General features: G+C 36.4%; 1 protein-coding gene across 1 annotated transcript; it reads left to right on the plus strand.

The window, feature by feature from the left end:
* Positions 1–9985: 9985 nt before the first annotated feature.
* LOC107768106 (putative protein phosphatase 2C 33) lies at positions 9986–16274 on the plus strand. The gene is made up of 5 exons (XM_016587210.2): positions 9986–11236; positions 13119–13502; positions 13592–13709; positions 15198–15421; positions 15509–16274. The coding sequence occupies exons 1-5, from the start codon at positions 10991–10993 to the stop codon at positions 15995–15997; spliced, it is 1461 nt and encodes a 486-aa protein (XP_016442696.1). The 5' UTR covers positions 9986–10990; the 3' UTR covers positions 15998–16274.
* The last annotated feature ends 1519 nt before the right edge of the window (positions 16275–17793 follow it).

Raw genomic sequence — 17793 nt, forward strand, 5'->3', positions numbered from 1 at the left:
CATCATCGGGTTCGCCAGAGCCCTCAGAGTCTTCTTCACCCTCGGGTTCAGCCAGCTTCTTGGCCTCTACCTCGAGCCTTTTCGCCTCTACGATCTCGGCCAACAGGTCAAAACCTCGGGCATAGATCTCCTCGAGGGTCTCCCTTAGAGAAAACTACTTTACGTACTCATTAGTAACTTTCAGGCGGGCCTCGACTGCCTCAACATCAACCCTGTACTGGGCCACCATCTCTTCAGCATCAGCCCTAGTTATTTCCGACTCAGACCTTATTTTTTCGACCTCCTTGCCAAGGGCATCCCGTTCAACAATGGCCGAGCCCAGTTGAGCTTGGAGGTCCTCGATTTTTCGAGCATGTGCATCGACCTTCTCTTTTGCCACTCGGAGTTGGACCTCTACCGATGCCAGCTTCTCTCGGGCGGTTTCCTTCTCCGAAGCCAGTCGGTCCATTTTTCCCTTCCAAACATCGGCCATGGCCTGGACCTCGTTCATTTCAGCCTAGAGCTGGTCGATCCGATCAATCTTTTGCTGGACCTGCGAAGTTTGGTCGTTAGTCGCCATGGCTAAGTCGTCATTGCTAACTTCGAAAATCTTTACCTGTTACACCAAGTCGGCATGCTCCTTCTGAGTCGCATCCAACTCGGCCCGGAGACTCTTGACGGCACCTTCGTTTTGCTCATTGAGAAGCTTATACGTGTCCCTCTTCTCGGCAAGCTCCCTGGCCTCAGCCTCGAGCTGGTTAACCTCAGCCCGATAGTGGAGAAAACTTTTATAATGGAGTACCGAGGCCTGCAAAAAGATATAAGAGAGAAGACATGAGAAATATCAAAAACTAAGTCAGAGGATGGAAGAGCGTAATGATGCCTTACCCGGTTCAGCGCCTGCTGCGCTTCGTTGAACAAGCAAGACACATCCACCTCATTCATTCTCACCTGGTCTTCTTCGGTTACCAGGCACCAGAGGTAACTCGCTACTTCAACAGGGGCAGAAAGAACACAAGCATCCTCCGAGACGGTGATGATTATTGACCTCTTACGGCCGGGATCCATGCTCGGGGTGGGGAACTGGTTGATTAATTTTGGGCTCGAGTTCAGCCCGCCGACCGTTTAAGACGGGTATTTCCTCGGCACCTCCAAGTCGTCCAACCCGGAGAAGTCTTCCAGAGCGGTCGAGTCCACACCTTTGAAAAAAGAACGAATGGGATCGTTCGCTCCATGGGCCCCTTCGTTGGATCGCTCCTTCATATCTTGGGCTTTGTCAAACATGGACTCAGTGAATGAAGGCGACCCTGGAATCTCTATGACACCGGGCGGAGCGGAGCCGGCATCTCGAGAGGTGTCAACCCTCATCTCTACATCGGCCTCCCGAACCTAAGGGGGATTAGCCTTCGTTGTTTCCCCGTCGACTGTCGCCCGCTCTTCGGGGAAGGTCGGCTCACGGGCCACAAAAGTATCATCTTCCTCAGGCTCATCCCTGAGCCGAAAAAGTGTGTTCGAGTCAGGTGCTCGAGAGCTAGAACTCTTCTTTGGCTTACATGCCAACTTTCTCCTTGGCTTCTTCTTCTCTGAGCTCGGGGAACCTATAGCCTTCCTTTTCTTCTTCTCTCCTACTGTAGCCCCGAGCTTCCCCGAAGCGAAGGGATCAACGGACAGGTCCTTGTCCCCTACTGAAGGCCTAAGCTCAATGGTCTTAGGCAAGCCTGCGAAAAGAAAAGAGAGGAAATGAGAATAGAGTGCTAAAAAGGGAGCCTAATGTTACTTATCCGGGAGAGAGATCTTACCATGAGAATGGGCCTCCCAGCGGCCCTTCGAGAGTTCGTGCCATGTGCACTCGGAATAAGTCATCTGCGAACAAATGCCTTTGATCTAATCCTTGAACCGAGGAATGGCGTTTGGGACTCGAGTAGCAGCTGCACCACCACAAATACTGGTGAGGAAAAAGGAGATGAACGTAAAATTGACATTTAAAGGAAAGTTGTGCTTATGTGATACATTCCACTTCTCGGGGAATGGCATAAGCTCGGAAGGGATCAAGTCTGCGGTCATCACCCGGACGAAGCGTCCTTGCCAGCCCCGATCCCGGTCTCCATCGATGCTCGAGAATGGGACTTTGCTTGCCCGGCGTGTGAGCTTTATCAGTCCCCTTTGGAAGATTCGGGGACTGTATATGCGGAGTATGTGATCGATGGTGAACCGACGAGATTCGGTCTTGTTCACAAAGTATCGGAGAAAGATTACGATCCTCCCCATCGATGGGTGGATCTGACCGAGGCATACTTCATACCTCTTGCAGAAGTCCAGAATAACCGGGTCCACCGGGTCCAGCGTGAAGGAATAAGTGTAAATACTTAGATACCCCTCCACATGGGTAGTAATGGCGTCCTCGGGCCTGGGGACTACTACGTCCTTATCCACCCAGCCGCAGTCCTTTCGAACCACAGGAAGGACGTTTTCGGTGATGGAGCAAATATACCTAGATACCGCCTCACATCGGTCCTGCACCGACGAGGGCTTTTCGACCTTAAAGTCATCGGCGACCGAGCACCCCCCGGCGGATCTCTCGAGGACGACCACATCGGGAGCGGTCTCCTCGACTTCGGTGGTTGGTTGTGAAGAAGAGGAAGCGACTTTTTGGGGAACAGTTTTGGAAGTTTTAGCTATTGTTATCTAGAAAAAACTTGAAAAATATGAAGAAAGGTTGGAAGATGAAAGGTCAAGTCCGCTGGTTTGGGTAGAAAATAAGTAAAAGCTTGCAATTTATTGAGAAATCTTGAAGAACAGAGGTAAAAATATTAGAGTACGAAGAAAGGCAGTGATATCTTGAAGAGTCGAAGGTAGAAGCTTGGTCAAAAGGTAAAAAATGAATGAATGAGGGGAATATTCATAGAGGCTTCGCGCCGTTTCACATGAAGGGATGACCTTCCGATGGCTGACACGCGTTTGAAGTCATAATGACACGACTGACGGGACGTTTCAGATTCTTTGTCGTTTCTCTCACGGCGTATTGAAGAAGGAATCGAAGTGCACATGTCGTTTCTCGTCGTTTCCGTAAACTTACTCTCCGAGAAACGAGGGGACTATCTGTATACGGGTGAAACCGAGCCCGTGGGACGCCTCGATTTTCGATGAAGTAAACGGAGCAAGAGACGTGACTGCAAGGAACCGGAATCGAGGCAAGGAGCCCACGAGTCGGAGTCCGGGTAAAACACCTGCCCTCGGAAGCATCGGGGCCACGACCCCCAGGTTCGATTCGAATCCCAAATACCTCAGAGAGCACTACCAGATAATCGAGCACGATCAACAAAGGGCTGTGATATCCGTGACCAGCCGGATGTCACGGCGTGAATCTCGGCACGTATCGGCAGAAAGTCGGTGATTAGTAAAATGGACGATTTTTACCATTTATGGAATTGTACTTACGGTAAAATTCCCCTACTATATAAAGGGTGGTCTTTTTATTCATTAGGGACGTTGTAACACGCATATCAAGGCAATATACTCTTATTTTCTCTGTTATTCAAAGTTCTTACTTTTGTTCATGAGTTCATCATTAACGTGAGCCCGGGATCGAAGGCAGGCATTTCATTAAAGTTGTTACTGAGTCCGGGATCACTTCCCTTAATTGGTTTGACAATTTATTATGTCATTCATTTATTTAATCTAACACAATTCATCATTTGTATTGAATTAATCTGCGTATCTTTAAAACCACTTATAAATTTAACTGTTATCCATTTTTTTTTTTTAGGGTAAACAACCTTAAAAGTCAACAACACGTAGAAGTTCCTTAGCAGCTAATTCCCTAATTTATTTTTCTCTATTTGGTGACTAATAACAATATTTTTTGCTTAACTGGCATTTTTCTTGCCGACCAATATTTAATTGTCAATACACTATTCATTTTCTTCACAGCTTTATTAAAGGCTCAAACTATTCTTTTGCCTTGATTTGATGGCTATTATACATAAACATTGCCAACTATTTTGCCGACTTTGTACTTTATTTTATTATTATTGTTTAGATTACTCATAGTAAGATAACTTAATTATCATTGGATTGTTTAGTCATTATATATTTTTTTAAATGAATGTTCAGGTTTGCATTAAACCGTGTATAATGTATAAGTTTACAAATTTATCCTTACTTTTAAAGTAAATAAAAACTAGAAAGATGAAATGAAATCAAGATTTTTGGACAAGCTTCTAAAATTAATTTATTTTAAAAAAAAATTTCTCAAAAGTGCTTTTCAAAAAAGTATTTTTTGGTAAGAATCAATTTGTGTTTGACTACTTAATTTAAAAAGTACTTTTGAGCAGCAATTAGTGTTTGGTTAAACTTTAAAAAGTATTTCTGAGTGTATATTTTTCAAAAGTTCTTTTTTAAAAAATACTTATTTTTTTGGTTCTCAAAAATTGCTTCTGCTTTTACTTAAAAGTAATTTTTCTTTTAAAAACTTGACCAAACATCTTAACTTCGAAAAAAATACTTTTGGCAGAAAACAAAAGGCTTAGCCAAACATGCTATTATCAATGTAAAGCTAATACGCGTATAAGCTAACCCGTGTCAGATTCTGTCACTACTAGCAATTCGATCAAAATCGACTGATATCGGTCAATAATTGGCAAAAACTGACCGAAAAGGCGACCGATTTGTATCGCTCATAAATCACTTGTTCGGTAGAGCTAACTGACCGATTTCGGTCGGTCAATTAAATTCAACACCTGATCCAAAAGAAAAAGGACGACCGACAAAATCGTTCGATTTCGGTCGGTCTTTTTTAAATTATGTAATTAAAAATACACCATCTAAAAGTCAAACTAGGGTATATGCTGTGACAGGATACTATTCTAGTACTAGACCATTGGTGCTTTTTAGTTTAAGATTTTTTAAAATTTTATTTACACTCTTTAATCATATTTTTGCGCGAAAATAGCCGACCAATTTCGTCGATTTTGTTAAAACAAATAAGACTACCAATCGACATTAGTCGGTTTTTTTAAATGACCGACTGAAATAACTGATCAATTTTCGGTCAAATTTTTGAATATTAATGTTATGTTATTTTAAATGGAAAACCAGCCGAAATTGATCGGTTTCTTGAAAAATAAGCTCTCGGGACGCAAAAATAATTTCCCGCATTTTGACGCCAAAGAAAAACAATCGGATTTGGTTGGTTTTGTTAAAAAAAATTAAAAAGAAAATATTTTCAAAAATCAACGGATTTCTATCGATTTTTTGGCAATTTTTTGCGATCGGTCGTAATCGGTCGGTTGACCGCGGACGATTTTGACCGAATTTATAATAGTGTGTACAAAATGATACAAAATTGCAGTAAAACAATTATACGGATTTTGTCTAATCACAATAACCAATGGTGCTTATTACTTGAACTTATTCAAGTATGATATTGTGATATTCGTAGTGAGGTATTAAATTTATACTAGTACTGTTTAAAAATGAGAAATCAACTTTTTGTCTAATATTACAGTTATTTGTTAGAAAAATGTCTTTTTTTTTGCCATTGACCCCTAGCGGAGCTCCAACTAATCAACTATAAGTATAATTTCAAACCACAACCAAGAGTTAAGGAATAAATTTGAACTTATTTTTCATATAAATTTGAACATTTGAAGTCCACCTCAAACTAGAGCTATGCTAATTGCAAGAATAAATACAAAACGATTTACTAATAGTAAGAACACAGATTGTATGAACATACATATGCTCACAAATCTCTCTTCTCGTTAACAAGTTTTTATATTCATTGAAATTTGAAAGCAACATATATAAACCTTATTGTATTCAAGAACAACAATTTTGAAATGATAATTGACTTAGAACGGGCTACATTAGGTAGTTGTTAATAATTAGTTTCTCAAAAGGATCATAATCAAATCATTTTTGCTCCAACCCTTTTTAATAGGGCTGCTTATCGGGGATTGGGCGGTTAATTACTCTTAACGGTTTGGCTTAACGGTTATCGGCTTTTAAATGTATTAATCCGCTAGCCATCCGATAAGATATCGGGCGGATTGGTAACGGTTTAGCTCTTATCGGGCGGTTATTGGGCGGTTTATCGGCCTAATTCAATCTATATTGCGTTCATTAATTGTTTGTTGACCGCCTAACATACAAATTCAGAATAGAAAATTACACATTGAGTCCAGACATACATGTCTGTTAATGCCTACATAAGAATGATGTAGTGTGTCATGTGTTGTAGAGTGAAAAAAGTTATGGCACAACACTGTTGTTCTTCTATTAAACATAGACAACATGCATTAGTTTTAAAAAAATAAAAGCAGAGGTGAACCATAGACAACATCTTAAACAATCTTGTTGTAGGGTGGGAGAATAAGCTAAGCTAAGCCAAGCCTGGGATCTTCTGATGCATAGTACGTAAGGGTTCTGATTATTTAGGAATTAGGCGTTAGAACTTAGAGATGGAGTACTGGAAGAAGTGAAAGGGTTTTTGATATTTTATATATATATTCTTAACGGGTTAACGGATTATCCGTTAAGAAAATTGAATAATCCGCCCCCAAACCGATAAGCCGTTAATAAAAATATTTCAATCCGTTCCCCGTCCGTTAAACCGTTAACCCGATACCAATAAACCATTAAACTTCGGTTTCGATTTGGTTTTCGATTTCGATTCGGTTTTGAACGCCCATACTTTTTAAGCTTTAAAGAAATGCTTTTTGAGCAAGTTGAGATGTCCTTGTACATTGTAACGTGAGTCATGTGGTAATCAGACATATTACTAGCGATACATAAAACTAAACATAATCATCTCTCTTTAAAAAGTTCAAACTTTTAGTAGTTTTTCTTTAAGCACTCGGTATTCGAAATTAATTACTAATTTGGTTAATCTAATTTTATGTCGTATAAAACACTCCTAACGAAAAGAGTCTATTTTTAGGACTTGAATTTGAGATCTCGTACAGAGTAGAAATCATCACATCACACCCTACTGGTGTGTTTGTTTTGTGTTTCCTTTTTAGTCCCTTGTAGAAAAAGGAAAGAAAAAACTAACCAAACATTGACCATCTTTTTGGAAAGAAGTGGTTCTATTTTAATGAAACGTCACCATCTCTAATATCAAATGAATCTTAGATATTTTGTGTTTATTACGTGTTCATACTTACTTGCAAGTTGCAATTTTAGTTCATGAGTTCTCCCTCCAACCAAATTTGTTCGTTTAAATATTTGTGTTTCTATTTCTATATATATATATATATATATATATATATATATATATATATATATATATATATATATATATATATATATATATATATATATATATATATATATATATATATATATATATATATATATATATATATATATATATATATATATATATATATATATATTAGCATATGCATGTGAATTTTTGTACTCCCAGCTTCATTCAAATCTTTACTTGCAATAAAAATAACTAAAATAATCAACATAGTACTTCATCCTTGATCGCATCAACCTAAAATTTAAAATGTCTTTCCCAAATATCCAATCAAATAGTTGCATACATAATCGTGATCATAAGTCTGACAAAAGCTCTTTTTATAAAATGATTTACTTTGTTTAGAAGTTTGACTATATTTTAAAAAAAATATTTTAATTGAAAATATATGCTGTCATGATGATCTCCGCATAACAATTTTAAAATATCGTTTGTGTTTCCTCTTAATTTTCATTAAAGTGAAAAAATAAAAGTGAAGAAGAACACCTCTGATTAGCAATGCAATTAGCAGATTACATCACCAAGTGCTTAGATCTTTTGCATTTAATCAAATGTCTTGAATTTCGAGCTTTATGAATAAAATATTCTACAATGAGAGAGTTTCTTCTTTTGAAACATCAATCGCATAAACTATCAAGCTAGGTGGAGTTAAAAAAAAATAATTAATGCAAGGTTCATATTAGGAAAAAAGAGTGAAGTAATTAAAGAGAGGATAACCCTGAGTTTGAACATTCAAATCGTTCTAATATGCATGGTTTTATAATCAAAGGAACTTTGTTATTTTTGTCGATCCATCAAAGGATAATTCTTTTGAAAATAGAGTTTTTAGGTAAGTAGTATTTTACTTATGTTAATTTGAATTCGACGGACTAATAAATTTTAAAAAATCGAATGAAAAAAAAAAAACTTAGAAAACCGCAGTTTTGTCGACGGGTGAAGACAAACAATTTTAAGTTTGTAGATTTTTGAGTCACACGATCGTAGTTCTTGTCCTATTATGTGTTAGCTGTGCTTTAACTTAAAAGTATATAAAATAAAAGATTATGTTTGGATACTGTTGTTGAGGGTCCTTCGACGTACTTTGCCTACTAATTTTGGGACACATAAACACCTGTCAATCACATGCAAAATTATTGCAATCCAATAACTTTTTAGTCACTGCCAAATATTTGTGGTGGGATAATTTGACCTTTTGTTTTTACGTCTAATCATAAGTCTTCAGTAAGGAATAATTTGTTACTATGTATAAGAACAATACTTGGTATGATGTATTATTAATGTTAGAATTAGTTATACTCGGATTATATATTATTGATTATTTAGTTTGGTGTGTTAAAGGTTTTGAAAGTAGAGATGGAGCCAGAATTTAAAGTTTATGGGTTCGAGATTTTAATTATTTTTAAGTTATTGTGTTCTAAATTAATAATTTGTACATGTTTAATGAATTTCATCAAATAAATACAGGGTTTAAACTAAAACTACTGGATTCGGCCGAATCTATAACTCACTCTCTAGCTCCGCCCTTGTTTGAAAGGACAATTCTATCATTGTACATGCCTATCCTTGTATTAAAACTTATGATATTGCTAGTCATGATTTGCTATGTATAAGAATAGTACTAACTAGAGTGTATAAATTATACATAAATTAAAAATATTACCAAACAAAAAATTAATAATATCAAATTAATACATTTATTATTTTCGCTAATATATCCTACAAACATTTTGTAAGAGTTCTTGTCAACAAAAAGTACTTTACTATGGTATCAAGCGTTGTCGCCGTGAATTTAAATTAGTCACTATTAGTCTGATTGTTTTATATGCTAAAAAATCTAAGTATTGTTTTGTTATAAAACTACAAAAAAAAAAACTATCAAAATGCATTTTATTTGTACAAACTTTCTTATCTAAAAACATTTTTTCAATTCGTTCAAAGCAGCGTGCGACCTTCATTATTTTCCACACAAAGTACAAGTGGTTAGTTTAAACTTTGAAGCTTCAGTTAATTTTTTTTTTTTGAACCTCAGAAAAATCCGCAGCCGCTACGGTCTTTGCCCTTCGGGTGAGCACCTCTGTGATGAGCACTGTGTAAAAATTTTAAACAACACATTAATGGTAAAAATTTACCACTACAAATTCCTTTTAAGACCTTACACGATCAATATGGAAAAAATATATTCTCTGTGACTTCTATGCATGTATAATCTAATTTTAGCATTCACACGCGAGGGCTTGAAAATTTAGTTTCTATATTTTTATATTTGTATTTTTAGTTTGTTTTGTTTATTGGGACTGTTTTTTTTTTAACTTGATAAGTGCTTAAGTTGACATCTCTATACAAGATTTTGTAAAGTCAACTTCTAATCTCTACTTCAAACTAATTAAACATCTCTAGTTGGCAATGCATATAAGTTAAGGTTTTTACCAAAAAATTATACCTTAGCTTCAATACTAAAAGTTTTTCACTTTTATCCATTTGTATATATACATGTTATACAAAATTAAGCTATTTAGCTTTTGAGCATTCTTAAATTATATCAGTATGCATAACATTTAATTATGATTTATGATTAAGTGATTAATGCGTAAAAACTTACACGTATTTTGTTTAAGTCGAATAAATAAATGCGAGATATTTGATTTTTATATACACATTTATTATTAATTAATTATAATTATGTAATATCATTTTTTAACTTCTAATCTGTATTATATACTCTCTCTCTCTCCTGAAAAAAGTCATATCGGCGCCATTTTTGCCGTCTTTTTTCTCTCTGTTCTGTGTGTCACGCTGTTGTTCGTTGCCATTCCTATTTCTTTTCCTGTCCTCTTAATTCCATTAATAATCCATTCACTTTCCGTTTTCCTATGCTCCCCTTTCGCCTCTTATCCATATTAATAATTTTATCCATTTGTTCTTAATACACTTCTAACTATACTGTGTTAATTCTACTTCAACCCTTCTAACAAAAAAAAAAATAAGCCTCCTAATCATACATAATTTAGAATTTTTGTGCTTAATTGAGCTGAATTAGAAGTGGGGTTTTGATAAAGTTTGACACTTTCTTGATACTGGTCACTAATTGACCCTTCTTGTAAGTGAAAGGTGATAATAAAAAAGGTATCTTTTGGGGTTCTTGCTATTAAAAAATTGAAAAGGGGTACAGTTTTGATAGATCTGCTCTTTATGTTTTAATGCCCCTTTTAATATTTGCAATATCTGAAGTTGCCTTTCTGTGTTAGAAAGGGAACAAAATGGTAGTGGGTATTTCTCTTTGCAGTTATTATTATTATCCAAGAACTGTAAGTTTGTGATAATTCCTAGAGGAATTGTTTGAAGAGCTGTTCTGTTATGCATGATCTTTCAAGGGTTGTTGAAAAGTTCATAGCTTTTTGACTCTGATAGATTTCTTTGGTGGATTGGATATTGACTGCTTTGGGAGTTGAAGTGGATTGTGGTTAGCAGTCTGTTTATTGGATTTTTTTTACCTCTTTTGTTGGTAACGTGGTCAGTGGGATTCATATAGCCGATCCCGACTTGTTTGGGACTGAGGCGTAGTAGTTGTTATTGTTGTTCGTTTGTATGTTAATGGGGTGAAGTGATTGGATTGAGTGGAGGATTGGTTGGTAGAATTTGAAGATTTTCAAGAAGGATATTAATACGGATCGGAACACAGAAAATAGGGTGTTTGATTATTTTGTTGTTCTGGAGTGCTTACTGAATATAGTCCGGGGACTCGGGATGGGTTCCTGCTTATCATCTGAAAGCAGGAGCCCTCATCCCGGTTCTCCTGCATCTTCAAGTAGGAAAAGGAAGAGCTCAAAAAAGAGGTTAGGTTCACGAAATTCTTCCTTCGACTATCATAAGGAAGAACTGCTGCATAGGATACCGGGGCGTATGTTCTTGAATGGTTCTAGTGAGGTGGCTTCACTCTTCAGTCAGCAGGGCAACAAAGGCACTAATCAAGATGCTATGATTGTTTGGGAGGTTAGTCCTTGAATTTCTATTTGCTATTTTTGTGATTATCAATTGACTTGCAATATTCATTACCACCAGAATGCATATGGTCATTGCTGCAGTGAAAGAAACTAGGGGCTAAAAAGTTATGTGGTAGTTATCTTTTGGATCCCAGTTTTGGTAGCTAATTATATATATACACACACACTTAAAACTTGATACCACCACCTGATTTTTTGAGTAATATTATTTTGACAATTTTGAAAGGGAGCCTTGAGCAATGGTTAAGTTGTTTCCGTATGACCTATAGGTCACAAATTTGAGCCGTGGAATCAGTCACAGGGTAGACTGCCTACATCACACCCCCTTGGGGTGCGGGTCTTCCCGGACCTTGCGTGAAAGTGGTATGATTTGTGCACCGGGCTGCCCTTTTATTTTGACAGTTTTGTGAGTAATTATATAGCTGACAACTCTTTTTCTTGATCAGTTACTTACCCGGGGTGTTCATACCTAATTACATAATTGACCTTAAGAATCAACAAATCAAAGTGAAAATACATACTCCCTCCGTTTCAATTTATGTGAACCCATTTGACTGGGCACGAAGTTTAAGAAAAGATAGAAGACTTTTGAACTTGTGGTGTAAAATGAGGCAAATATATTTTGTGTGGCTATAAATCATTGCATAAAAGTAAATTGTTTCCAAATAAGGAAAGGGGTCATTCTTTTTGGCACGGACTAAAAAGAAAATAGGTTCACATAAATTGAAACGGAGGGAGTATCACTTTACCATGAGTAACTGTATTAAATGTATATGCAGGACATATGTCTTGCTTTCATTTGCTTTGTGTAAACACTTGGTGTGTGTAAGTTTTTACTGTTCAAGGCCTGTTTTTTTTTGTTTTGTTTTTTTACTTTCTATAAGCATACGTAGAGTTAGAGGATAAGTTGCTCGGACTCTTCACTTTCGATTCCGCATGTGGGATCTGTACCGCATCCGGTCAACCGATTTTTGGTACTTTGACCAAAATTGACGGAAAAAATCGGGATAGATACAATGATTTTTGAAATCAAAACAAAAGTTGGGATAAAATTGAAGAAAATGGAATACTTTGTTTATAGAAATTTCTATGTCAGTCATTTTCCTATTATCTCCTTCTCAGATTCTTCTCTTGATCAATATTTTTTCCATCTCAGAATATCTTGTAAGTTTTTCATATAATATCTCATAATTTAGATATATCTTTATAACTCTATTTCTAGATATTTGAATTATTTTTAGCCGAAACCCCGCACCCGTATTCGTACTTGGATTCGTACCCTCCGAATCTTAAATTTTAGATCATGAAGGATCCGATCTCTAGATCCGCACCCGTATCGGACACCCGCACCCAAGTCCGAGCAACTTAGGTTAGAGGGGACAAAAATGTATCCTCGAGTTATACATCATTTTGTACTGATCTGCTAAACTGCATTATTTTCTCTAAGTTGCTCTGCAAAAGTCATGTTTGGATCTTCTAAATTGAAAATCAATCTCTCTCTTTAGTTCAAGTTAACTTTCCACCTTTTATAAAGTTGTGGAACTTCATCGTATTTATACTTGCTTTACTTGTTCCTCCCCCAGAAAAGGCATAAGAGATAGATTCTAAGAGCAAATGAGTTGAGGGTGGGAATAACATCATGCAAGCAAGCAGTATATTAGATACATCTAGTCATGGATAAGTACACAGTTACATGACATGCCGTTTAAAAGTTAAATAATACGTTATTTCCTGACTTCTATGTTGTAAGTGTGTATGTAGAAGAAGAATAAATACGACAGTATGAAATGCTTGGCTACTGAATACTCTCTCTAGATAGATTTTACCTGTGCGGGAGCATTTCCTAATTATGCTTTTACAATGTATTCCAGAATTTTGGTTCCAGAACAGATACTGTTTTCTGTGGTGTTTTTGACGGCCATGGTCCTTACGGTCATATGGTTGCAAAGCGAGTCAGAGATGCTCTTCCTTTAAAGCTAAGCACACACTGGGAAGTTAATATAAAAAGTGAGGATGTTCTAAGAGAGATCAGTCTCAACAGAGGGAGTAGCCTATATCCTGAGGATGCTTCCCTTATCTCTGAGGAGTCGAGAGTTTCAATTGATGTTGAAGATACTGAAAAGCACACAGAGGTGTTTCAAACGTTGAAGGAGTCATTTCTGAAGGCTTATAAGGTTATGGATAGAGAGTTGAGAAGCTATACCAATATCGATTGCCTCTGTAGTGGAACAACAGCAGTAACCCTAGTTAAACAGGTTCGTTGTCATGTTCAGAAAGTTGAAGCTAGCTGGATTTTGTCTTATTTATTCTGAAGATGAACTATGCTATTTTGTTTTTTTGGTAGGGTAAGGATCTTGTTATTGGAAATATTGGGGATTCTAGAGCTGTGCTGTGTACGAGAGGCGACGATGATTCTCTCACTGCAGTGCAATTGACAGTAGATCTTAAGCCCAATTTACCAGGTGCATACATGACTTTGTCTTGCTGCCATGTTGTTGCAATCTTAAACATTCATGCAAACCCCCCCCCCCCAAAAAAAAAAAATTCATTGGTTAAAGTGTTGTAAAAAGATTAGGATCTCATCTGTCAATGGGTAAGATTCCTTCTGAGGGGACTGGTTAAGCAGGAACTGCTAGTAAAATCATCTGCTTTTAGGCGAGTATGTCTATAGAGTGAAGTTACTATACTGAGGATCAAACTATTAATACATATACGAAATCAATCAATCAACTATTCTGAGGTTGCATTTATGAATCCTCTGTATCAATTACACTCTATCGGCCATTTCTTTTCAATACTCAATGAACTGTTTGTTAAGATAAACTAGGGGTTGTCTAAAAATAGGGTTCTCTAAATCTCACATATATCTCTACATTGACACAAAGAGTTTAGCCAAATTAAAAAGATCTCCTTGTGAACATGAGACATAATAGAAGTGTCACCATAACAAGTAACCTTTTGTTCCAGCTAATTGGTTTCGCCTATATTCGATAATTTGCTTTCAATTTTTTTTTCATTTTTAGCTAAATCTCACATGTTCTTTTAAGGATTATCGGTCATCGAAGACAGTTTACTTCCATGGCTCCATGTGATTTTAGGTCTAAGTTCGTCCCCGAATACAAAGAAAATATGTGACAAAGAAAAAACTAATTCGTGACAGATAATTGTTGAAATTCTTGCTAAGCGGTCTCATTCTCATACTCATTGTCCATCACATGAGTCTCTTGTGATGTCTAGACAAACTTAAGCTAGTCAGGTTTTCTCTCCATTGAAGTAAGAGAAGACAGAAGGTTCTCCCACCGTTCTCTTAAAGTTTCAAGTTCTTTCTAACTAAGCTTCTGTTGAAATCTTTATCAATTTTTTTAATATTTCTCTACGTCTTACTTCTATGGTCCGCAGAGGCCTTCTTTTCTTAGAAGCATCAAGTACTCGAGCAAGTTTTTCGACCTCTCTTTGACGTGTGAAGTGATTGGCAATTATACCTCCTTTGTATCTATGATTAATCATGTACTTCAATCACTCATTTTATGAACTTCTTTGACAAATGAGATACTTTGCAAGGATCTAGTGTAAACATGTAAAACTTAGGAATGTGATACAGTTACCTAGAAGTGGAAGGAAAAGACAAGTAAAAGGACAGGGAAATTTATTCCAATGAGGGAATTTGTTTTTGAAGTTCTTTAACAAATGAGATGCTTTTGCAAGGATCTAGTGTAGCTGAATCCACATTTCTAGAACTTTGCTGGTAAATGCAATTTAGACCTGAAGGAACAGTTGCTTTTTTCAGGATAGATGAAATACTATATGGTAGTAGGGTTATGGCATCCACGAAATGGTACTGTAGAAAGCAGAATTCTTCTCTCTCCCTTTGAATAGGTGACTTTGATTAATTTCTACTGATGCTTGTCTCACTATAGTGTTTTCTTCACTCTGCTTATCTAAACGTACAGCGGAGGCTGAGAGGATTCGCAAATGTAAAGGGCGAGTGTTTTCTCTTCATGATGAACCGGACGTTGCAAGAGTGTGGATGCCAAACAGCAACTCTCCTGGACTTGCCATGGCCCGTGCTTTTGGAGATTTTTGCCTCAAGGATTTTGGTGTCATCTCCGTGCCTGAAATTTCTTATAGGCGTTTATCTGAGAAAGATGAATTCATCATTCTGGCGACAGATGGGGTAAGAATCTTGAATTCCTGCTTTTGGTACTTCTCGGATCCAACGTTTAATTCGTTGCCAGTCAAATTAATTTGATATTTCTGACAGATTTGGGACGTGCTTTCAAATGATGAAGTAGTGAAGATTGTAGCTTCGGCTTCATCCCGTTCATTGGCAGCTCGATCACTTGTTGAAGTAGCTGTTCGAGCCTGGAAAACTACATATCCAACTTCTAAAGTCGATGACTGTGCAGTTGTCTGTCTCTTCCTAGATTCAAACTCAAATAATTTCTCTACTGTTTCCATTACAAAAGACAATGACAAGACTGTAATGGGAATGAGCGAAGGTGGCAACGAGATGGATGCTGCACCTAGTCCACCTGCATTGAATCGCGTTGGTACTGTTCGAGAAGATGAAGTTTCAGCAGGCAGCAAAGAGGAAGCCTCGGAACAGGAAGAGTTGCTACCGAAGATGGGGAAAGAATGGTCTGCGCTCGAAGGGGTATCTCGGGTGAACACAGTGATGACATTACCAAGGTTTGTGCCAGACAAAGAAGAGAAGAAAGCTTCTGGAGGATCAAAGTCAAAGAAGAAATAGAGAGTAAAATGGTGAAGTGCCTGAGCCTGGGTTTATTTCTGTCCTATTTTCCATTTTGTTTAGTTGTTATAATCTGTTTTTTATTGTCTCATTTATAAACTGAGAGGTAAGGTGAAAAAAGAAAAATAGGGTCATTTCATGTTGTTCTGGGCTATATTAGAGTGTCTGGGGAGTCATTCTTTCTCTCTCAAGTGTATGTAGAATCAGAAATTTTGTACATCCAACTCGCGGTCTTCTAAATTTTTGGATACTAGCTATTTGTTCTTTTGTTCTTTTCTTTTTCCTGTATCAAAATGTTGCAAGATTTATTATCATTATTAAGTTGATAACAATGTATTGTACATTTAAAAAAGGAACTTATAAGTAGCTTATTAAAAAAATTGGTCAATTCAAAAAAAATTACTTATATTAGCCAAATATTACCAATATTAGCCAATTAGTTATTTGTAGCCAAAAAGGTCAAATTTTTGCTTTCTTTTGAGTGAGTGTTATTAAAATAGATTGGGTACATCTTAAAGAGTTTGAATCTCAGTTTTGGAATGATTTGGTGGAGCTTTGAGGTGGTTTGAATTGAAAATTCGAAGTAGAAGATGATGAACATGAAAAACAAAATGATGTGTATCACTGTGTATTATTTGTATATCACATATGTATCATATTTGTATCAAATGTGTATCACATGTATATCAATACATGTGTCGCAAGAGAATTTTTTGAACTCGATTTTAACTACAAATTTTGATGCTAAATCAGTCCAAATCACCTCCAATCTTCCTCAAATTTTGTATATTGACTCATCTATGTGTTTTCAATGAATTTCAACCATACTCAATTACCCATTGAAAAAAGGACATTTTTTGCTTAGATTTTTGAATTTTTTGTATTTCATCACTTTATTTGCTCATCCATGATATTTCCTTTTCATCTTGCATCTAATGTTGCTAATCACGATTAAAAATATGAAAGGAGATCTTTGCGTATGATTCTTGGAGAGAAAGAACCTCATTTATTTGGGTTTTCAATTTTTATATGTGCTTGGCTAGTTTTGATAAGTTTATGATTTATCGCTAGAGGTTGGTAAGTTGGGATTTATTTGGGACATTTACGTAAGATTCCCTTTCAAAAAAACAGATTTGAGATAAATGTGTTGTGAAGATTTTCTTTACTTAAGTGATAAATGTGTATATTAAGGATACATGTCTTGCATTCGCTGGTTTGGTATAAAAGTCGGGTGCGTATAAATTTTTTACCGTGTAGGGTGCGTCTCATTTGAAATGAAGATGCTTTTCCAATGAGGAATTTTCATAAAGCACCATAGTTTAGAGCCTAGTAACTATAGTTTGCCTAATTAACATTCGTAGCTACTGTTCAATTGTTACCAGCTTGTATTGCTTGAACACGCAATGAATACAGCTTGTGTCAACTGTACGCAACGAATACAACCTGTATCAACTATATTTGTTCGTGCAACGTATACAACCTGTATGGACGGTATTCGTTGCCAAGGCAAAATACAGAAATACAGAAAAATAAAATACTCTTGTTGAGAGTCGAACTAAAGACCTCCGCTAACAAATCAGACGCTCTATCCAACTCAACTATGAGAGCAAACAATTAATCTCTTGTTTCATGGATTTGTTATAAAATTCAAATATAGATACGAATGGTAAATTTGCGGAAAGTATAGCTACGAATGGTAAATATAGTGTATATGTTTGACGTATCGAATGGTAAAGTGCAGTTGCCTTCGAGATTTGTAGCAACTTCACAATCCAATGAATTTTCTAAAATTGGAT

This window comes from Nicotiana tabacum, chromosome 13, assembly GCF_000715075.1.
Source record: "Nicotiana tabacum cultivar K326 chromosome 13, ASM71507v2, whole genome shotgun sequence".
NCBI lineage: Eukaryota > Viridiplantae > Streptophyta > Magnoliopsida > Solanales > Solanaceae > Nicotiana > Nicotiana tabacum.